General features: G+C 37.0%; 2 protein-coding genes across 13 annotated transcripts in view; both read right to left on the bottom strand.

Annotated features, from left to right (window-relative positions):
* Window positions 1-47: 47 nt before the first annotated feature.
* LOC117208262 (ribosome production factor 2 homolog) lies at window positions 48-3,996 on the bottom strand. 4 transcript variants are annotated; one of them, XR_004487670.1, is made up of 7 exons: window positions 3,445-3,996; window positions 3,200-3,353; window positions 2,946-3,094; window positions 2,653-2,872; window positions 2,380-2,571; window positions 2,101-2,315; window positions 1,201-1,287 (listed from the first exon to the last, which is right to left on the bottom strand). XR_004487670.1 is itself a non-coding variant. In XM_033449329.1 (6 exons), the coding sequence occupies exons 2-6, from the start codon at window positions 1,563-1,565 to the stop codon at window positions 99-101; spliced, it is 960 nt and encodes a 319-aa protein (XP_033305220.1). In that variant the 5' UTR covers window positions 1,566-1,900; window positions 2,018-2,144; the 3' UTR covers window positions 48-98. The 4 variants fall into 4 exon arrangements, 2 of the variants coding, with proteins under 2 accessions (XP_033305220.1, XP_033305388.1); XR_004487673.1 differs by lacking the exon at window positions 1,201-1,287 and adding an exon at window positions 1,597-1,900; XM_033449329.1 differs by lacking the exons at window positions 2,380-2,571; window positions 2,653-2,872; window positions 2,946-3,094; window positions 3,200-3,353; window positions 3,445-3,996 and adding exons at window positions 48-317; window positions 412-556; window positions 643-1,082; window positions 1,543-1,900 and having other exon boundaries at window positions 1,155-1,287; window positions 2,018-2,144.
* A 2,321-nt stretch (window positions 3,997-6,317) lies between these two features.
* LOC117207547 (low-density lipoprotein receptor-like) overlaps window positions 6,318-20,746 on the bottom strand; it is a 62,956-nt gene continuing 48,527 nt past the window's right edge. For 8 of the 9 annotated variants that reach the window (XM_033447893.1, XM_033448230.1, XM_033448144.1 and 5 more), the window contains 9 exons: window positions 12,846-13,078; window positions 11,912-12,116; window positions 10,858-11,169; window positions 9,666-9,966; window positions 9,091-9,382; window positions 8,186-8,666; window positions 7,750-7,833; window positions 6,600-6,868; window positions 6,318-6,463 (listed from right to left, as the gene is read on the bottom strand). In XM_033447893.1, coding sequence (XP_033303784.1) covers window positions 6,419-6,463; window positions 6,600-6,868; window positions 7,750-7,833; window positions 8,186-8,666; window positions 9,091-9,382; window positions 9,666-9,966; window positions 10,858-11,169; window positions 11,912-12,116; window positions 12,846-13,078 — 2,222 coding nt within the window. In that variant the 3' untranslated portion in view covers window positions 6,318-6,418. The remainder of the gene's footprint in view (window positions 6,464-6,599; window positions 6,869-7,749; window positions 7,834-8,185; window positions 8,667-9,090; window positions 9,383-9,665; window positions 9,967-10,857; window positions 11,170-11,911; window positions 12,117-12,845; window positions 13,079-20,746) is intronic. The other variant, XM_033447982.1, reaches the window with a different exon arrangement.

The following is a 20,746-nucleotide window of genomic DNA, read 5'->3' as shown; positions in this document are numbered from 1 at the left end:
AAAAATCTTTAATGGTAATTTACTATTTTTTTTAATAAAAAAGAAAATACTTGTTTTTACATTTATTTCCTTGCTGATTTTAGATAAATAGTTAACTATTAATCAGCTGAATCACTATTAGTTTTTAATTTTTTTAAATTATCATTATCACTATTTTCAATATTTTTCCTTTTCGACCCAGCTTTCTTCTCTGCCATTGTCTTTTTTAATCCTTTCATTTTTCTCGTCTGTATACTATTAATATTTTGCGCTCCAACATGCACACGACCAAAGGTTGTTCCAAGTTTGTCCACAGATATATTCTTCTTCTTTTTAACCTGTGATCGTATATTAAATGAATAAATGAACGAAAGTAAATACTAAATCATTATTTTTCCTGTCAATCATTATTTCCAAAATGAAAGATATTACCTTCAGCTCTTTTGGCTTTTTACAAGCTTGCTTAAACAAATCTTCAGAAGCAAGTTTCGTACGTCTACAAATTAAATCTGCTCTTGGACCAATTTCTTCTAATTCAATTCTTGGTATTCTACAATCAGACTTTTTTAAAAGTATCCTAAAACATAATTTTATTAAATAAATTACATTTGAAAGAGCTGCATATAATGGTACACAATAATATCAAGAAAGAAAGAGATGTACCTGTAACTGCGTACTAGTATTTTATTGTCAATAGCAGTGAAACTCAGAACATGTTCGAGACCTTGAAGTCTAATCTTTTCAACTGGCTCCCTTTGAAACATATCCACAAACAAATTTTTAATTCTATTTAACTCATAGTTATTTTCAAAGAGCTCTCCATTAAAAACTAATAAGGGTTTTATTCCCTCTGCAATTTTGGGAACTTTAAAACTTTTCAGTCCTTTATAATTTTCTATGCCAAATTCTGCCATATCTAATAATGTTTGTTCATACATTCTTCCCATTACTAAATTGTGGGGACGTTTTTTATTATGCAAAGCGATCATAAAAAGCGGTGCATTATATTTTACGGAAAATTTTTCGACGGGTGTTATATCCTCAAATGGTAGTATATCATTTTTCTTTTGCATTATCTGTGCATCTGGCTTTTTTAAATCGTACTACAACCAAATATTCATCGTGTCATTCAGGTAAGACACTTTATCATTGCCATTTTATATAGTTCAACTTACCAAATCTTTCATAAAATCTACTACTATCTGTGAAGTGTTTTTACCCTTGAAACACAGAGTTTGTTTAGCATCCTCTATTAATTTCGGTTCTTTTTTCAAAATAGCTCGTTTACCCTTATGGGTAGTCGGCTTTCTGCAATAAAAGTTGCATTCACATTTCTAATGTAGCAATGACATATACAAAACAGACAGATAAGATGTAAAAATACTTTTTCTTTTTTTTGTTTTTAATAAAAGCTTTACTTTCAGCAGATATCTGATAAAAATCGATAAAAATTATAGAAGTTTTAATATGCATAAAAACTAAAAAGTGAATTGTAAACATACGTATATAACCTATGCATTTTAATCATAACCAAAATACCTTATTTTACATAAAAATACCTACACTACTCTTTGCATCACGGTCATGGTGATAATTAACTTTAAAAACTGTACTTCCTTAAAATTATAGAAACACCGAATGAATATTTATTATGTAAAACATATCACAGAACATAACACACGTGTTCTTGCACAAAATCAAATTACACTCGATGAAAATGGGAATTAAATGGGCATGTTTACAATATGGCAGTTGTTAGTCCATAACCTATAACCGCGGTCGTGTACACAAGTCCTGAAACTCCCGTAATAGGAGGACGACACGATCATGTGACGACTGATGTTCTTCCAATCCACCAACAGCGGCGTTGCTGCAGAGTAGTTAAAACAATAGGAGACACAAGGCCATAATGTTGTGTCCCCTAAAGCGAAATTTAATTATAAATAGAATTGTTTATGAAGAAATAATGTATACCTATTTACAAAGTATTATTCAAATTATAAAAAAAATTAATTTGTTTACTTCCACTATGTATTACCTTGTTGAAATTGTTTTAACTACTCAATATCATGTGTGCGGTAAACAATACAAAAAATCTTCTGACCTCAAATCAGGAACTACCTTTAACACCAGGAGTTTCCACACCTGTGTATACAACTGTGATTATACGACTTATTCATATAAAGTTTTTAACTTTATTGACTAGTATTTTGTACTGCTTTTTTTATTTTGATTAGTCTTCTGTTGTTCTCTTTCCTTCATTAATCTCTTATACTCTGCTTGTTTCTCCATTTGTTTTCGTTTCCGTTCCATTCGTAAAAGTTCTTCTTCAGATGCTAAAAATTATTTACATTACATTTAAAATTAGCCTGTAAGCAGATAAATCTTCAACTAATTTACCTGATTTTGAATCTCCTATTTCAATATTATTTTGCTCTTTCTGATTACCCGGAACACCGGGCTGTACATGACTTTTCATCTCGCTTGAAGTTTTGATACACTGCTCCGGTTGTGCAACAGAATTTGCTACCGTTTGTCCTACAGACACTTGCTCCTTCGCAACATTTGGGCATTTTGATTTTAATACATTCTCTAAAAAAATATATAATACAACCAAATATTTTAATATAGCTCAGTTCATAAAAAATAAAAAGTTCAAAAAACTGTAAAAACCTGTTTTTTGTTTTTCTTTATCACTTTTACTTATAAACGGAGTCGATTGAGCACATGGTTCTGGCATTTTAATTTCTGAAGTTCTGTTTTCTGTTCCGTTAAATAAACTATCAGCAACCATATGTGAATTTGATAACTTTTTTGATAGATTTTGTATCTCAGTATTTATCTCTTTACCAAAACATGACAATACCCTTTTAAAGGCATCTGTAAGAGAACCCTGAATAAAATAATAAAAAGAAGCCTACTTCTATAATATACATAAATATAAGGTATTCAAATTTTAAACATACAATTCTTGCACAATGTATTGTTAAACCTTTCATAGCTCCTTCTGTGTAACAATACCCCATGTCCTCATGAGATGTTCCATCTTTTAATTGGACCTTGAGAAGTGTCACACATCCACAAACATATTTACCCATGAAAGTTTCAATAAAATCTAAAATATATTTAAGTAATAAAGTTTACATACAGTACATAAAGTTTATATACAAAGAGATTAATAAGGCAAACGAATGATTAATAAAATCCATAAAATATACACCTATTGTTTGGCTAGTAATATTATGACTCCATTTTCCTTCGCCAAATATTTGATTTGCTAACAATATCAAATCATTATTAAGAGCTAGTGCTTTCACTAAATCTAATTGTTGTGGTAATGTATTTGTCATATTCTGTTTTGAATTTGTAGATGGCTAAAACAAATTATCTTCCTTTTGTAATCTATATTTTTCGCATTGAATTCGTATAACTAAATCTTCTCAAGGCACTGTGATTCATACTTACGATTTTTATACAAGACGGATAATTAATCGCGTTAATCATGGATAATAATATATCTAAACGGTCAAACGAATTTAAAATTTTGCAATATATGATACCGTTACGCTAACGCTTGAACTTGCTGTTAGTATAATTGCGTGAAGTTGGCTTCAATGATCGTATCTAGAAACATTCAGCATAAAACAAGAACGAAATTTAAACTGACAGATTATACGCGCGAATGGAAAATTATACATTATCTGATTATTCGCCAAAGGTGTGGCTAGATAAGAGAGGTAAATGGTTCGGGAGACAGAGACATGACATGTAAACTGGCTTTAAATTATTCATTACTGTACCAAATTAATAGTTTGAATTTCTTAACACGATCTCTTGATATCTTACTCTCGGCAACTTTTCGCGAAAACTTTACCAAGACTTGGACTGTAACTTTAAATTATTTATTGCATGCCGCATAAACTAACAGTCCGAATTTCTCGATATAACTTCTCAACACCTTATCTTCGGCGGTTCGTGTAAACTTTCTTAGAAATTTTGCCGTCTCTCTTCTGCGTTATCTTCTTCTCGATCGCCGCGCACGTAGGCACCCTGACAATAATTTTGTAATTTAAATCGTTGTTCATTTCAGAAATAGCGACGAAGAATTCACATAAAGTACTGTGCAATACGTAATTATCTCTATATATATATGTATGTCTGGCGTTTATTTTATATTCGATACAATAATTTCTAAATCATGAAAGAAATCACTCAGTGCTGTATATTTCGAGATTACATGTTTAAAAACGAGGCACATTTTAATCGTCGTAGGTATATGATAACAATAACGATAGTGTGATTTATTTTATATATTTATTTATACAATAATCATTATAATAAATTATATATATAATATATATTTATATTATGCGTGTGTAGTGATAATATATATTGCATAGAAATAATGTTTGACACGATTTTGGCGAATAGGTTGGCTAAATTATGCCTTGTGACTCACACAATTAATTGCAACTGATACTCACCACACTCTTGCTATCTTTTGATTAAAATCACCATCGAGCCTCTATATTTTAATTTTGGACTTTGCTTTCTTTCGATTGTAGGTAAGAATACGTGCTTTATTAAAAAGTAGCAAATTTTTCTGTATTTGTATGACTGTAAGTATATTGATAGTTCGATACGATAAATTATCGATATAAAATCTGTTGAAAACGCACTATTTGCAAGAAAATATATCTATATAAAGATAATTTGTGAATAGAATTGTCAAGCTTCTTTCGTCAATGTCTCTTTCTTAAATTATATTAACATTACTAGATAAAAATTTTTTTATTACAGTAATATACTACACTTAACTGTATCAGTTGAAAATAAAAAAAAAGAAACGTTAATACGTAACAAATATGTTGCTACTTCTTAATACACACACACAGCTGTTAGTTCGCCATAATATCATTATACTCTTTAATAATCTTACCTAGAAGAATATCTGTCTCACATTTAATTATTTAATATAATAATCATAAAGTATATATAATAAGTAAAACTCTTAAACCCGAGGCGATAGTTCTATACATATACACTGATCTTTTTTTAGTAGGTTGAAATACCTAAACAACAGTTTTACTTTTAACAGACACGCAGTCACACTTAGTGTCATTGAGCTGATCTTATTACATCTAATTGGTTTTCAATCTATTTCATTACAATCATAACATTAACAGAATATATCGGCGAAAAGTGTTTTACTATGATATGGTCTACTTATACAAACACAGGCAGTCGTTAAAAAGAGTTCTATGAACGTGCTGGAAACACTGCTTGTATATATCGTGTAAACGACATAAAAGGAGAAATGTGTATTCATGTACAAAAGAACGATTTATACATTTATATACGTAAACGCCATCGTTTGAGCTATTACTGGGATTAAAATGTAAGTATATTGCTATTCCTAAATTTATAATATATCAAAGAAGAAATTTCGATTGTTTAAGAAAATGTCTCCGATTGCTACAAATACCATTAAACATGATCATTTCTGAAACACTTTCTTTTGGCACTATAAAATATTGTATAATATATGTAAAAAACGTTATTACAAATAATTTAACAAATTCGCAAATGATGATAGAAAGTCTCTGACAATTCATTACCGTTACTAATGATTCGTAAAATTATTCCTACTATATAGTTCGCATATTCGTATGTTATATACATGAGATTCTATCAATGCAACAGTATACATATATCTAACTAAAAGTTATACTCGACAAAATATATGCTTAAAGAATAAATAGTGAAACAATAACAAGTTAAAAATCTTACATGTAGATAAAAATATTCTCTTTCTCTCTCTCTCTCTCTCTCTTTCTCTCTCTCTCTCTCTCTCTCTCTCTCTCTCTATATATATATATATATATATATATATATATATATATATATATATATATACATACATATACATATATATGTATATATTTTATATATTTAAACATAGTTGCATCAATAACCCACATAGATTTATAAATAGCACTATGTTACATATTATCGCGTGTAAACGAAAGAGAAACCATTATAAAATAGGATTTTTATTGTATCTTATCGAACTACCCGAAAACTGACAGTTATAACGCTTATTTGGCAACAATTATAGTTCACCTAAGTATTTCTCCCTTTATGCCTCGGAGCAAATCTAAATGTTGCACATACGTGTAGTAGTAGTTGAATGACAAGATGCATAAATTTGTAAAGAAAACGAGAGACAGTACAAAAAAGAAAAAATAAACATAATCACAGCTGAGTTGGCAGGCAGGTGGGCAATTGCAGGCATATTATTGGACAGGCTCGCTCGACATGCGCTTCACCGCTTTTTGTTTTTTTTTTTTTTTTTTTTTTTTGTACATGATTTTTGTGTTACTTGGTCGACATTATATTTCAATAGCCTGCTAAGCCCGTTTCATTGACAGATTCATTCTTAAACGTAATCATTAGTTCCAGGACTCGTTAAAGGTTCCTGAGCCTATTGAAATTAAACAAAAAAATTATACAAAATATATACATTTATATCGAGGTTCGATAAATAAATAAAGAAAAGTATATAAATAACATACACAATTCTTTTTTTAACGAAATGACACATCACACACAGTAATTACCTCTTCTCCAACCGTAGCAGTGGGGAGTGGAAACCTATTCTTTTCGAGACTAAATTGATCTTCTGTGGTTTTCCTATACACAGGATTATCAAAGTTCATACTCGTTACATTACGATGAAGGTAATGCCTATAGCATAATACTGCTACTAATGCGAGGAGTAACAGCCCGAAGGACGCCACGCCTATCACTATCCCAGCGACTAAACCAGGGTCTGTGGATTCAGACGCTAGACCACCTTTGCCATCTCCATCTGTTGAATGCGTTGGATCTAAAACAAATTAGTCGGTCAGACGAAAGAAGCAAAGACGCGCGAACTAAATCGAAGATAAAGCTAACTAATTAAAAAGGTATTGTCGCGGCCAGAAGTATGCTCCGCTTGGTAGTTGTAAGCAATTTCTTCTGGCCTTGGATATTACACAACGCCGAAGGACCCACCAAATTTTGACGTATCGGAAGACGCGATGCGTCTCTCGAACGAGATAGACTCATACAACCGAACCACACTGACTCGACAAGCTAAAACCGTCATCCTGGTCTCACCCATCTCCTCTAAGAGTCGTTCTTTTCATCGAGAGTCTTCGAAATTGCCGATTGGTATGCTTGCTTAAAAACAAGGCCCAATCGGCAATCGCACGAGACTTCGCGACTCTCTCCTAGGATCATCTATCCTTTCTGGAGCGGAGGTAAAGCGATTTCAGGAATCATCGAAGGTGGTCTCTTCGGTGACACGTGAGAAAATTCCTCCGTCTCCCAACGATCGACGCCCGGCGTTCGATGCCAGCGCTTGACGCCAGTCGAGACTCTTTGGAATCCTTAATTTATAGCACGACTGTTCGCGGCAAGTGACAAAGCAACCTTCTAGGCGTGAAGCGTCCCTTCGTACGATCGCCCAAAGACTCTAAACTAAACGTCACAGCCGTGACACGAACAGTGTCAGCAGTGATCGCTAACAAGTACAATCACGACAAGCTTCTTGTCATATACAAAGCCACTTTTTTTTAGCGATTCAGAAACATGCGTCTCGTATAACAATACACACATCGTTATTAATATAAGACTATACACGTTATAAAGCATATCCAAATGTTTTTGATCAACTGATTATGGAGCTATAGTCGTACGATATAGAACGCGTGCAAATATACTTACGGACAGCCGTGGTTACGTTGAGAGGTTCGAGTCTCTTGAATGGTTTACTAATCTCTTGCGTTGTAGGTGCTACAGTTGTACTTACTGGATATCATCCCATATTCATGCAACATCGACGCAAAATATTATGATAAGTAATAAAATAATAAATGTAAGACATAAGCATGATAATTATAGTGTAGTTCAAGAGTGAAAGAAAAAAAAAAATGAATCGATTAAAGCAATTCGATAACGATACGGTAATACAAAAAAAATGTAAACATGCTTCGTTAAAATGTTGTATTCGTATTTAAATCGTAAGCGTTACTCCTATCGTAATGTACCATGCATTACCCTAACTTTGATTTCATTCTTTCGACTTCAGTGTCAATGCATGCGTATTAAATTAATGCGTGTAATTTACGAACAAATAATTGGCATCATCGGTATCGCTTACCTTTTTCCACGCACATCAAACCGTCAGGTAACAATCTTAGGCCGTCCGGACAAGCGCAACTAAGAAGAGGCGATTTCGAATTGATTCTTGGTGCTGGTAAACACAAATGACTGCAATGACCATTCACAGCCTGACATTGATTCATTCCGTCTGGTTGTCTGTACGGATGATATACGTGAACGACCATTGGATATTTCAGAGTTCGAAGAGATGTAACAGGTCCGACCGATTCACCGGTAAATTTATTTGCTTTAAATATCGCCTCCTTATCCCAGTCGGTCCAATAAACGTAGTCTTCGAACGTCGTAATACTGAAGGGATGCCTCAATACATCCGGAGAATAGAGAACCGTTCGTACACCTGAACCATCGTAATTACACGATCCAATTATATTTAACTTTGCGTCTACCCAGTATATTTTCTTGCCAATTAAGTCCAGAGTCAGCCCATTTGGCCACTGTACGTCATTGTCGACTATCACCTGCAAACGATAAGCCCGCTGTTTCAGAAACTTTACTCTTACACCGGCGATCCGCTCTGAAAGTATTTTGTCTTAACTTTTGTCTTAAAAGGTCGAAGAAAAAATGAACTTTCTCAGTAGCAGGGAATTTTAGAAACTTTATCTAGTACTACTGCTTAATCTTATTTTATCGATCATTACGACGTATTTAGAACGAGATTAGAGATTAAAAAATATATGTATATATATATATGTATAGAGAGAAAGAGAGAGAGACTAGATACGCGTACTATTATTGGCGAAAGCAAAGATGCTCATAGTCGTACGATCGCAACACGTTAAATTATAACCGAATACGAAAAGGAAAGCCGTGTTCCTAAAAGGATCCATGGAAGATTAGCTCAACTACAGGTTCGTTCTCTCTTCGATCTTATTATGGATCTACCGTTCGATGAGATCCATCCATGCCCGCTTTCTCTATGCGGGCTTCGTCGCTCCAATCGGTCCAAAACATCCATCCCTCCAGTGGATTCAAAGCTATCGCTCTAGGTTCTTGTATCCGATCTCGAATCAACGTCTTCCTCATATTACCCTCGAAATTAGCCAGTTCTATGGTACTCTTCTGGGAATCGGTCCAATAAATATGACTATATATCCAATCAACGGCAAGTCCGTCCGATGTAGTTAAACCATCGTCAATTACAACTGTACGCTCGTTGCCTTCGTCTATCGGAGCTCTAAACAATGATAACGATAACGGATATGTGAGTAACAAAGTATTTTTTTATAGGAAAGGAGACGCAAAGATGCGCACCAGGCGAAATGCACACGATATACGTAGGCCATAGGTGAGAAACGAGATAAGTTAGACGTTGCGCGTCTTTTATTTATACGTAAAGGAAGAATTGAAAAATTCGACACGTTGTCGATCAACGCCATATCGAGAAGACGTTTGCGTTTGATTTTAAAGTTAAATACGTGTTTTTGTCGTTCTTTTGAATTCGATTCGTCGTTGCTTACTTATAGATCTTCTTTTCGCTGCTGTCGCTCCAGAAGATCATACCGGTGCGAAAAACGAAATCCAAGGCCGCGGCCATTTTCGTGTTTTTCACTATATCCGTCATCTCCAAACGATCCAGTGCCACTTTCCTTATATCGTGCCTTCTGGTAAAGAGCAGACTGGCGTGACCTTCTGCCGCCTTGCAACGAGTGTGGTTCCTGGGATCTTTGAGGTAACCCGGGGCACAGCTGCACTTGAAACTGCTCTTTTCGTTCAAACAGAACTGGGAACAGGTGCCTGGTTCCAAGCATTCGTCTATATCTGAAGCGGGAAACACCATTTTTTACATTGTTTCTCTTTCGTTGCGACAATTATTTTTCTTCCGTTAGAGAGACTTTAAAGAAAAAAAGAAAAGCACATCATTGTTGTATCGTAGGAGCGTGTTCGTCATTTTCTTACACAGTTTTGTCAGAGATATAACGAGAAGAGGGTTGCAACAAGAGGGAAGATGCTCGTATTCAGGCGAGTGAGAGGATGCGCGCACGTATGACGAGAAAAAGGGGAAAAAAGCAAAGTGCCACGGCTTTTCTTCGGAGAGCCGTGTTATTGTCGCAAGTAAGAATCATCCGTTGTTAGAGTTATCTTTACTTTGCGAGCTTTCCGTCTGTCCGTTCTGAATCGTTATAACCATTCGTGCGCTGTTCCACGTCAATTGTCATTTACCGCAAGCTTTTGTAACTAAGCTGCGGATTTTCGCGCATTTACGGGACATTTAAAGGTGCAAAAAAGCACAGAATGCATAAAATATGCGCAAATATTATAAGATACTCGAAAGTATAATATTTAGCGAAATAAAAGTACGAAGTTGTATCGAGAAGCAAATAAATATAAAAATCGATAACGAACGAATAGAAAAAAAAAAAAAGAATGTAATATCCTTATGCGCGCCTAATACTTATATTTTGTTATTCGTATATCGTATCGTGAAAATGGAAAATCGTTAAAATCATCCACTCTATCGGCATCGTGTTTTCCCAACCAATTAGGCTGGGACCGCGTCATGGAAATCGCGTTAACATGCATTTCAGTAGGCTTAAAGATGCAAAGTAATTGATAATTAACAGCGGGAAATGGCCAATATCGATCGTTACGATTTCAACATTAACGTCGATAACGAAGAACGTGTTTTCGGGAATACTGTTGTCAAGTTACCATCGCAAGTCCTATTGTCAATGAGCCTGTATCCTGCGTTACAATCACACCGGAAGCCGATCGGCAGATCGATGCAAATTTGCGAACATCCACCGTTGTTCTTGGAACACTCGTTCACGCCACAAAGTTCCTCGTTCTCGTCCTCCCAACCGATACAATCACGGTGTTTGTTGCACACGCTGGAAAGAGGGATACACGAGCCCTCGCTACATTCGAATTGCGTCGACGGATCGCAAACGGTGGTTTTGCCCGTGCAATTTCTCTCGTCGCTGCCATCCACGCATTCTGCTTTACCGTTGCAATACAAGTGGCCTGAAAAATATTTTTACATATACACACGTACGTAGGATAAAATCTCGAAGGAGAAGCGGCGAGAAGCGTGTTTATAAAGAAACGCGATGATAAATTAATGCCGAATAAAACAGAGCAAAAATAAAAAATGGACAAGTACCTAGTTGCTTTTACCAACAAATTCTTCGTTTGCTCGTTCGCGCGAAAGTGCACGCGTCTACGTCATACAACGTACAATATATCTTGCGTGCATTACGAATAAATATTATTTAGTAGAGTACTATAAGCAAATTTAATACGTTAAAAGTAAAATTACGCTTCGTATTAATCTTATGCGCTTTATTTCTCAAAATTAATCGTTACAACGTATCTGAAATGCGGTCAACGAATAAACTCGCTATTTCATACTATACTATAGGCAAAGATGCTTTTATGTAAACTCTCTTCTCAAAATTATGATGACTGGTAATTACATAAATTAATCGGGTCATAACGTATCGATTATCTATATTTTACAGAGTACACGGCATACGTTATTTACCAAAACTAATTACGAACGTATACGTTAAATGCACCATTTACGAATACAATAAACGCTTCGGGCCAACTATGGCAGAAGGACTCTTCCTCTTTACGAATTTTCTCCTCCAAATCACGATGTCTGGTATACGTAGTGGCGCATTGTACAACGCGAGAGGTAGTATCCGTGGAATTAAAAAAAAAAAAAGGGAAGCTGGTTAAACGTTCTCGTAATTAAGTTTACCTGATATACAATTACGATGATCCCCGCATTGGAATTGATCCGGCCTGCATGTAACGTTGTGACACCGTGTTGGCAACTCGTCGGCCCCGTTCGGGCAGTCTCTTTCGCCGTCGCACACCCAGCTTTTGTGTATGCACGTGAAATCGTCGTCACAGTCGAAGTCTTCGTCCTTGTTGCAATGGCTTGGTCGTTCGCCGTTCGAATACTAAAAAGATTTCGTAAGTCTTTTACTTTGCGCCGTCCTTTTCTTTACGCGGGTCGCTTTGTAATTTTCTGCACTTCGGGCGGCTCTTTGCGTTTTTGCGACGTCGATACGCAGAGAATTCGACGCTGGGAATTAACCGAAGCGAATACAGTCTCGCGAGTATGTTAATTTCAAAGATCTCACCGATGACGTCAACGCCGAGCAAATGGTCGATACGCGGTTTTACCTTATTTTCGAGGTATTTGATTCTAATATACGAAGTTGCGGAGTTTTAATTAATCGAGATGCAAAGCAAAGCAAGCCCAGTTTCGCTGGTATGCTAATTAGGAAAGCGGCAACGATGACGAAACTACCCTCAATTGTTGAGATTTTTAGATGCAAGACCGACCAATTTCGCCATATTTCGATATATTTTACCACATTATAGATAGTATAGCGTAGATAGAAAAAAAAAAAACGTTACGTTTCCTCGATGTATTCCGTTACGCGGTTAAAAGTTAACGAAATCGAATAAATATCAATCGGCCGGTTTTCATAAAAATGCCGTTTCTGGAAGAAACGAAACTATATATAGGAAGCGCTAGGAGAGAAAAACGACGCGAATCTTCGGACGAACAAACTTGTCCATTCGAGATTATTCACGATAGAATAGCAACGGATAAAGTTTTTTCCTTGTACGACTGTATATCGATCGCACGAGAATAAAATATCCGATCGACCATGTTTTACCTTACATCCAACTTCGTCGATTTTATCTGGACAATCGAAATCACCGTCGCATCTCCATCGAGACGTTATGCAATAATTCTTGGAGCAGGCGAATTCTGACGGACCACAGGTGACCGGTTTGCAATCTTCCTCGTCGCTGCCGTCTCCACAATCGTCGTCGCTGTCGCACACCCACGTTCTCTGGATACATCGCTTGTTTGCGCACGTAAACTCGTCAGATCGACAAGTGTCGTCTGGAGAAAACGCGTTTTATGTACACGCAAGAAATGGAATAAACAAATAAACAAGGTAAAAACGATCTACGACAAAGGCGATACGACAAATTTGTTTTCAGCGAACCACTCGTATTTTAACACGGATACAAAGTTTAACGCGACGATCTATGAAAGAAACGTCTTTAACGTTATTCTTCGACATATTTACCGCTATTTATAATATTTAACGTATCTGTCATTCTCTTTAGAATTTCGAAATATTTCTTCTAACTCGATCTCCTCGGATAAATTACCGAATATTCGATCGAATAGCCTTCGCGATTTTAAAGGATATCGCTTGGTTTTCGCGAAAGGAAGCCAACCGGTGTTTCGCTGAAGAATCCAATGCAAATAACGCGCTTCTTACGTCTATCGTTCATGCGTACGTTTATAGCGTCGCACAAAGATCTTAGACCATCCACGTTACTAGTTTCAACGCATTTTGGCAAACCCTTTCCGCGTGCCACGAAAAATAACAGACACGAGTGTGTTCGCAAAGGAAACGACGCTACCGTCGCACCGAATATTTTAAAAGCTCCATCAATAACAAACTGACCGTCGATTCTCGAGTTTAACGTATAGCAAAGATTTGGCACGTGGTCTAAGACTTTCACGCGGTACGTTTAACGTTTAAACAGGACGCACAACGTCGAAGAAACAAGGGGGGGAAAAAAACGGGGGAAAAGAGAAGAAGCGGCAAACATCGCTTAAACGCGTGGAAATACATATATGCAACGTATCTAGCCAATATCCACGATGCTAAGAGCATGGCGCGTGAACATGGATTTTTCGTTCGTACACGAGTCACCCGACGAAAACGAAATTCGAAGCGTAAAAGACCATCGTAAGAATCAAGAACTTTGGTTACTCGAATTAAATCTATGTTTTATTCCGCTTTTTTACGGCAAACACGCCCCCCCTCCCCCGCCCGCCGTGTCGCGAACGCTACGACGTTTAAATTATGCAAGAAGCTATTTGCACTTTCGAGAGGATGTAGCGGAAGGAATAAGTTTCTCGGCATAGTCGCGTAATTAAACGGGATAATTAACCGGTCCTTAATCAACGACAGACGCATACCGCTGCTACGACGTTACTTAACGTTAAGTGCACGACATAACAGGTAGAAACTACTAGGTTGTTCGTGTACGAGCTTAGAAATCAGGGGCCGAATCGTTCGTTACCCTCGTGGACGAGTTTTATCCGTCTGGACGAAATGGCACGAACGCTACGAACGAAAAATCACAAACGTTCCGTGACCAATGTGCTCGCGTAACGTCGATTCTCGCTGAAACAAAGGACGCGTTTAATTGTCTACGATGACACTCGTGCGTACGATCGAACGAAATTTCGTTTCCAACCCTTTGCAGTTGTTACGTGGAATTTCTTCTTCTCGATACGATTATCGATTTATCGCGAAGCTTTTTTCCTGGTTAAGTGGCAAGCTGACTATCGTAAATCACATTGGAGGGAAAAAAACGGTATTAACTTGCAGATATTTATTCCAACGAATAACGACTATGTAGTTTACCGAGACTTATGCATATTTATAATTTTAGAAAAACAAGCAGAAAGTTGCTTCGCGTAATCGTTATAGCGAGTACTCTGTTTTCGATTATATTTCGCTGTATATTCCAGGAATTGCAGGTCTTTTATTTGAACATTTTGATAAAATTATCGAACGTGTCGATGTTATACGGGACAGGCAAGAGTATACGGAAATAACGCGATCAAAACTTAAACGCTTGTGACACGTTGAAATTGAAAAATCCGAATCAAGCGTATAGAACATTTACGTGGGACGTCCCAGATTTTTTCCCACCGAATAGCGGTATCGGTATATTCTACGACTAAGCAAAAAAAGCATGGAAGCTAATAAACGCCGAATTAAAAAGTTAGGGCAAAAATATAAAACAAGAACGGATTGGTTATTCGATCGATAAGACGTAGAAATGTCGCATCGTTTGAAAAATGCGTATCGTTTTTCATCTTTATCAATGTACACATACTACGTACTATCGTGTATTCGATAAGACTGAAAGAGGATTATGTATTTATTACGTTACGTTATGTTATATTTCTACTAAACAACGATAAAGTATCTTTCGTAGAGTATCAAGCGTAAAAACGTTTAAACGAAAAAAATCGGGATCGATTAAGGGGAAAGGTGTCGTTTTCCAACGAGATAACGTTACTTTGTGCATCGATGAAGAACAAGCGAAAGATATTGGATCTTAACTGGAACGTTCACCCCCATCCTGCTTATCAAATTATCAAATTAGCACGGATGGGCGACTCCGTGTGTCGTTGGCAAATAGTCGCTAATGACCATGGTAGGCGATGCGACTTTAATGAAATAATAATTAAAAAAAAAAAAAAAAAAAAAAGATAAAACAGCTACGTTATTCGTCCTCGACTATCGTCTACTCTCCAAAAATTTCATCTCTGTAAAAGCTTTTTAATGGCAAGGAATCAAATACGTAGAGGCGTGAAAAAGCTATTCGAAAGAATCGATTGCTGAAAAAGGGAAAACGTTCTTCGGCGAGGCAATTACAGAGTTACTCGATAAATGGCAGGAAATCGCCGAAAGAAACGATGCGATCATTCGATAAAACGCTAATTTTGTAAAACTTTGCTGCTTTTCCAACGTAACGGAATTAGCGATTGTCGCGGCGTTTCGATTTGCACGCGTATCGTCGCGAGACGATAAATCCAATCTATCCGATTACGAATCCATCTTATCGATCTAATCCATTATTTGCATTCTTTCGATTACATTCCGGTTAACGTCGTTTAAGGCGTGTACGAAAAACCAATCCATCGTCGTTTCCTATTTTCGCGTACTTTTAATCGATTAACGGATTAAGAAACTCGTATGTTCGGTAAATACGCGTGACGTACGATACGCTTTATAACCATTTTAGGACACGCCTGTATTCGCAGATCGTAACTTTCTCGTTTTACCGCAACTACCGCATTTTCAATATTCTGCACACACATTTTTGCATATCGTACGAATCTTGCGTACTTCTGCAGCTTCGACTTTCGCATAAATGCATAAAAATCCGCGGTACTACTAGCAATCGCGTATCGTACGATTCTTCTACCTTTTGCAATAGCACGGAGGCATCGAAATATTCGATATCGCGTTACCATCGCGTCGCTCTGCATTCCCTCGTATTTTGCGAACGATACTTCGTGCGGTAACGATCGTACGTATATAACGAAGTTTCTTTCAACGGCAAAGGGTCGAACGATAATTCAGCAAGCCACCGAAGAAGCGAAGGAAAAAACACAACAAAGAGAAGTAACTACGGATACAATAGCGTGAACATGATAACGAGACGCGAATCATCGTGACGAAGAAAATCGATCGGGCCGCTGCGGCGAAAAACTCGGCACACTCGTGTAACCTATGTATATGTAGATGTGTATGTATCCGAAAAGTATAGTTCGTGCAACCTGGCCACGAAGAGTCGGTCGTCTAAAGCTTTGCCAAGGGAAACCAAGCGTTTTTCGGAAGGGAGAAGAGTTTCGCTGACAAATTTGCTCGGGCACGACTCGAGGTTACTCCACGCCGAAGGAAGTTGTATATTTACATGGGAAACACGCTTCCACGATGATATCTCGAGTTAGTTTTTTAAAATTGGACAAATCTCTGCACACGACGTATCTCGAACGATACAAGAGAAAAAGGTTTGCAAGAGGTTTACGATGAGAAAGAAGCGAACGAAAAAAATACTTTTCTTTTTTTTTTTGAGATTTTTTTTTTTTTTTTTTTTTTAGAATCGAATAGAATAGAACAGCGTTTGATTACCTAAGGAGATATCTCTTCTTATCTTTATATCTTATTATCGACTCGTTAACAGGGTCGTTCTTTTTTAATTAGAACTCTATTCACGGAACGAAGATTCGACGAAATCGAAATTTCTCAAATTATATAGAAGCCACTTTTACCGTCGACTTTTACAAACGTCACAGCATTCTTTGGATACGCGTTTACGATCTTTTACCGTTTAACCGATTCTCCGGCAACTCGATCATACAGAGATAAATAGATATAAAATACGAGAATAAAGGGGAAAAGCTGTTAATCAGAGTGGTAGAATCGAAGAGGAAAAAGCATTATGCGTAATCCGGCAATCGTGCGGTTGCGCGCGAGAGACTAATTAGCAGAGAATGAAAACGATCCTCGTAATCGTAACAATTACATTTAGAACGTAATAAAAAAAAACAGCAACGTTGTGGAAGTTGCGTACGTGCGACAATTATTAATTAGAGGGAAGCATGCAACATGCTGCTATTACGAAGCACGCGGTGTTCTGTATTAATCCTTAAAATACAGAAGCTAGGTAGCCGCCAGCTTTCGGTTGTTTCGTTCCTCTTCTACTACGTGGACACCGGCGACTCTAACTTTTAATATCCACCCTAATAAACGCGTCGTACGAACAACACCTAACACGATATTAACAGTCCATCACGGTCCCCTAAGTCGATAATTTTATTTCTCGGTGGCCGGAGAGTTGGAAGTAGAAATTTTGAAAGATTATCTTTAGACATATATTAAAAAAAAAAAAAAAAAAAAATGAAGAAAAAGCTGGGAAGAGTCGACTTTGAGTTTTTGAAGGCAAAGTTTCAATTTTATTGCCTTAGAATAAAAGTAAAATAAATAATAAAAAACGAAAAAAGTTAACGAAATACGAAGCGCCAACTCTAAATTTCGAAGGCGAACCTTCAAATACATCGCGATCGGCGCAAAATAAAAATTAGAAATTTTTTAATGGTATAAAAGACGCGAAAGAAGATAGAGAAAGTCGACTTGGAGTTTCGAATTTGTCGTAATCGGAGCGAAGTTGAGTCGCGCTTTTTAGAAACGAAGTAAAAAATCGGAGCGGAACGTCTGCTCTTTAAACTTTTTCGGGAGAAGGAAAAAGGGGCGTTTGGATTTTTACGAAATTTGCACGATACGATAGATCGAACATGGTTGCGAAACAAGACAGGTAAATACACGGCTAAATAGCGGAAAGTATCAGCGACAACGTGCTGGCGACCGAGCAAGTAAGCTAATCGCTGCACGCTTTTACTTTCGCTATAGATCTGATCCGACGTTTTATTTTGACGGATCCAAAGCGACCATATCTAAGGAATAGAATTTATTAATCACGATAAGCGTACGACACGCCTTCGAACAGTTCGATAGCGCTCTTTCGTTTCCTCAAATACGAAAAAGCACAAAAACGAACGAATAGCAAAAGCCAAAAGAGATACGACAGAGATTTTCTAAATACCCAAAAGCTTTTTGGAAAATATAAAGGAAAGGAAAAAGAACAAAAAAAAAAAAAAAAGAAGGAAAAACATGCTCGTCACAGACCTTTTTATATTTTAACCCTCGACTGACAGGGCGAAGTACGCGTTACATAACCATCGGAGCGGACCAATTTGACCTCGATTAAACAAGTTGGCCAAGTGTGCGTTTCAACTAAAATATGTAACCGTACTTATGTTAACGGCCGTTTAACTTGTTAAGAAAACTTTGAACCGTAATAAACGATTAATTTAACTTTCTCGTGCTTTATCCGCGAGCCGAACGATCGGAACGAATAGTTGGAGGCCAAAGTGGAAAATTAACACGGGCGTTTCAGAGACAGAGCGTGTTACAGTGGTAAAATCAATAACGGGGCTGTTTTAACTTGGTCGTATCGGTCGAGGGTTAAAGGGTTTAACGCGTTAATCGCCAATATCCTGCTTGATTTAAGATTATCCTTCGTACAACGGGAATCTACGGGATATCGTAGTATATACCGTGGAATTGTGTCTCTTTGATCGTGTATACACCATTTAACAGCGCAGAGCTTAGGTTCGAGCGTCGTGCGGTTTCGCGTCGCTTGCACGAGCTACCGCGAGATTACCGCTACGGCATAATTCATAGGACGACGGAACGGAAGAAGAGCATTCGAAAAGGCATAAATGAAAAATAGCAGATCCGATAGTTTGTTTTTCGCGGCCGAGCTTTCTCTTTTGTACGGAACTCCACGTAATCGGGAAACGTACAACAAATATTTTATCCCGATCTGGAAACGTGCCCCGAGTGGTACACCTTTCGAAAGTTCGCGCGTTTCATCGAAAAACTGACAAATACGAATTTCCTACTGATTTATGCAAAGCCGACCCGGTTCGACTCTGCCCCGCTGGAAAACATTTAATAATTCATTGTTTAGCCAGGCGAATACAGCATTAGCGCATTGAAAATGCATGAAGTTAGAAACACGTATAGATCGCGGCGAACGGATCGGGACAACAATTGCGTTCTAGTACCGAATCTTCTAAACACGACCAACCGAATTCCGATCGAGACGTTCACCGATGAACCTTCTCCAACGGAGAAAGCTTACACGGGATTTTAGATTAAATCTTACGAGTTGACCGCCGATTTTTAACCATTTATTTACGATCTTAAAACGCAAATATCAAAAAACTATACGATACATATGCAGCGGATAAGACGATCTCTTACCGAGACTGTACTATCGAAACGATATTTTCCAAGATACGAATTTGCATAAAAATCAACGGTCTATTCGTAAGGAATCGTTTGATCAATTCTATCGCGAATTACGCCGTATTTGCTAGCAAATTTATACGCGAGAATTTCGCGTGAATAACGAAGGGAAGCTCGAAGAACAAACACATTCTCGCAACGAACGATTTTACAATTGTAAGTGAAGATGTTAATTCTTTGCACTTCCGGGCCACGATTACGATAAATTAAACATCGTTAAACCTAAACTCTGCACTTTTGAAGACTTTGCTATTCGAAAGTTCGATCCGTCTTTCTGCAACACATTTTGCAACGTAAAGATGATATTTTCTATTCGTTTTCTTATCGTTTTACTTACGTTTTTTCTAATTAATGCGAATTTTTAAAACTACCGAGTCTATCTAGCAAGGAACGACGGAGAATATCAAAGAGGACAGATACATTCAACTTTACGTTATCCTTTCGTAACGGATTTGGAGCAACCGTCGCTGAAATTTTAAAGATTACGATAATGCGAAGCAGCACGGTAATTCTTATTACGACGTATGTACTTTCTAATTCAAAATTTCACTGCAAAGTGAGAAAAATCGATGTACGAACTTTCTTTATCAGGGAAACAAACGTATTTCGTTAAAATGTCGAAGTAATAACGTAACATTACGTAATAATAATACGACACTATGTAAACAAAGTAAAAGTAGCTACTTAATATTGTTCGAAGGTTAATTGATTTACATATTTGATGGTTGATTATCGAAGTTAGCTAAACGTAGTTTGCACCGGTAACGAAATAAAACGAATGCAAATTCACGTATTAACGTAGTTGCGGTGAATAAAATACGGAAACAGAATTGATTTCAGAGAGTGACACGACGGCTAAACGAATTTATCTTTTCACGACCGACGATATTTCGATACCATCGAAATAAAACGTTCCCTATTCTTCGCAAATATTCCTACCTTATTGGGCGATAAACCGGAATTCGATATGCGTTCGTCGAACAAAAAATGTCCCATTCATCCTCGCTTCCCTGTTTCATTAATTCTCGCGTACTTCCCATTGCGTATATACGCGATACTACACAACTACTTTAACAAGTTACTTTAACCGA

The sequence above is a fragment of the Bombus bifarius genome, unplaced genomic scaffold (genome assembly GCF_011952205.1).
Source record: "Bombus bifarius isolate JDL3187 unplaced genomic scaffold, Bbif_JDL3187 scf7180000007964, whole genome shotgun sequence".
Taxonomy (NCBI): Eukaryota; Metazoa; Arthropoda; class Insecta; order Hymenoptera; family Apidae; genus Bombus; species Bombus bifarius.
Note: the sequence above shows the minus strand (reverse complement) of the source record. Positions and strands in the feature narration are given on the sequence as shown.